Genomic DNA, 2,511 nt, shown 5'->3' with positions numbered 1-2,511 from the left:
GGTATGGTGGGGGTAAATTTCATCCACGATCTGGCACCTGGCGGGGGACGATTCCCCTCGTGCGGCATCGTTGCGGCGTTTCAGGTCTGTGAGCTCTGACCGGTAAGCGTTTTTACTCAATTGAGGAGCTCATAGCTGAAACTAAGGCGTATTTTGGAGACCTTCTGATAAGAGTGCTTTTCGGACGGTATCAAAAAGTTGGAAAATCGTTGGACTCGCTGTATCGACCTAAAAGGAGAGTATGTTGAAAAATAAAATCAACTTTGGCCAAAAAAACGTCTCCGTGTTTCATTTTTCAGAGACTTATCAGACTGCCTAGTATATGTATATTTGTTTGATTCAATATATCTCATTATGTGGTCTGTTTCGCTCTTCAGTTTTGAATATTTACTTATGAGACCATCTTGCGTTAATATACTTGTGATTAAATTATAAGTCGATTTCCCCTTGGTATATATATATATATACTCTATATTTTAAAAGGCAGAAATACTACTACTTCTACATCAGCGCTCTGAACTCTGCAGCAGCTTTTAATTTTTTCACAAGAGATGAAGCCTTTTATTTGGACATGCAAAAATTAGAAATTTTTTTTTTTAGGTTTGTATTGATTCTTAAAAGCTGAACTCAATTTACTCAATCAGCATGGCCCAGGATCAACTAGCAATTATTGGCCCAAACGTCAAGGATACCTCTCCATACTGCAAAGATACTCTCCAAATTCATGTATTGAAAAATAATCATTGTAATGAGAAACCATTTCTACATTACTCAAGTGAGTTTTCTCTAATAGACGATGCAAGGATAAGGTGCAAACCTCGAATGATTTATCACTCGGTTGCTTATTTTTTTGAAATAGAATTTACTACATCAGTCCCAACAGCATATCAATATGAAATATCACTATACTACTTTGACAAATTAAGTAAACTAAGATTCTCTAACATTTTAAATGCAGAAAATATTAGAAACTGCCATAATACATTTAGATTACGATGCAAAGGTGTTTTTGTGAAGAATGTTGTAGGCGAATATGACAATATATTTAATGGGAAAATCATTCTTTGCAGTAAGATTTGTAGGAAAGATTCCTTGTACGTTTTGCAGCAAAAACCTGCGCTTCTACATTCTTCACAAATAACCGATTGTTCTCTACTCTTTGAGAACACAGCCCTTTCTAATCTTACAATCTCTGTTAAAGATAGAGAATTTAGAGTTCATAAAGAGATTCTCGCTGCTAAATCCCCAGTTTTTCTAGAGAGGTTTCAAACTGAGATGAAAGAAAAGCAAGAAAATCATGTGAAAATCGAGGATATAGAAGCAAACATATTTCAGGAATTTTTACGATACGTTTACACAAACACGGTTAATGACTTAAATACGCACGCCGAGGAACTGTACGCAGCAGCAGATAAATACGATTTACCAAAACTTAAGTCAATATGCATTGATGAATTGTCTAGATCGTTAAATTCTGAAAATGCAATACATATGTTTTTATTTTCTGATGAAAACAACGTAACAATCTTAAAAGATAGAACAATGGAATTTATAAAGAAACACATGAATCTTATTTTTCAAACGGAAGGTTACAAATCATTATGTCAATCTCCAAAAGCATATTTCATTCAGGAAATCTTCCAAGCTACATTTGATTATCTTAATGCGTTAATATACTCGTAGGTACGAAAAAAGGTACAATTATTTATAATAAATCGTAGATATAATTCCGACTGAGTTATTATGCATTTTATAACCATGTTTCGCAAATATGTAAACATTCTTGTACGATTTTTATTCTAATATTATAATTAACGAATAAAGAATATTTTGTATAAAAACTGTACTTTTTTTTAAATTACCATCTTTCAAAAAATTTGAAAGTTTTCTTAAGTTTAGTTTGGGTTTGCAGTTTTTCATGGTGGCGGCTGGACCTGGAAATAACCGGGAAATGACAATGAATGCAGTAAATAAATTCAGTAAACATAAATAAATAAATTTATTTTAACTGGATCTGTAACTGTTTCAATCTTAAAGTCTTATTAAGGATTGACAATATATAATTTATTCCGATGATTTCACTTGTAAATAAAAATTTTCACAATTTAGCAATAAAATATTTTTAATTTAGAGTCTCAGTTCTTTCTTCATATTATTTTTTATATTAAATTTAATAACTAAATGTATTAATATATTAATTTTATTAACTTTTCGAGCCATTGAAAAATTTAAATGTGCGTTTTACTTTTTTTAACTTAAAAATAACTCCATAATAATACAGTCGTAATTACAGGTTTTTATTCATTTTAAAATATTGTTGGAATCTAAATTATTTAACTTTTCACCCATTTAATTTTAAATTTCTTAATGTAGAAAAAGTATAAGTATTTATTATTTAGCAATATTTCACTTTTCATTTAAGAGGAGTAAATTGAAATCAAATATTTAAAAGAAAACAATTTTAAACGGAATTTTTTTACGTAGAAAGCTTAGAATCTCTAGAATTTTGAG

At 30.3% G+C, this 2,511-nt stretch overlaps 1 protein-coding gene across 2 annotated transcripts in view; it reads left to right on the top strand.

Moving 5' to 3' along the window:
* The window catches only part of LOC117179135 (speckle-type POZ protein-like), a 13,436-nt gene extending 11,595 nt beyond the window's left edge, over positions 1-1,841 (top strand). Inside the window, exons 2-3 of one of the 2 annotated variants that reach the window (XM_033370807.1) lie at positions 601-775; positions 1,259-1,841. In XM_033370807.1, the coding sequence (XP_033226698.1) occupies positions 646-775; positions 1,259-1,683 (555 nt within the window). In that variant the 5' untranslated portion in view covers positions 601-645 and the 3' untranslated portion in view covers positions 1,684-1,841. Of the gene's footprint in view, positions 1-600 lie in introns of both variants that reach the window. The other variant, XM_033370806.1, reaches the window with a different exon arrangement.
* Positions 1,842-2,511: the final 670 nt, after the last annotated feature.

The sequence above is a fragment of the Belonocnema kinseyi genome, chromosome 8 (genome assembly GCF_010883055.1).
Source record: "Belonocnema kinseyi isolate 2016_QV_RU_SX_M_011 chromosome 8, B_treatae_v1, whole genome shotgun sequence".
Classification (NCBI taxonomy): Eukaryota; Metazoa; Arthropoda; class Insecta; order Hymenoptera; family Cynipidae; genus Belonocnema; species Belonocnema kinseyi.
Note: the sequence above shows the minus strand (reverse complement) of the source record. Positions and strands in the feature narration are given on the sequence as shown.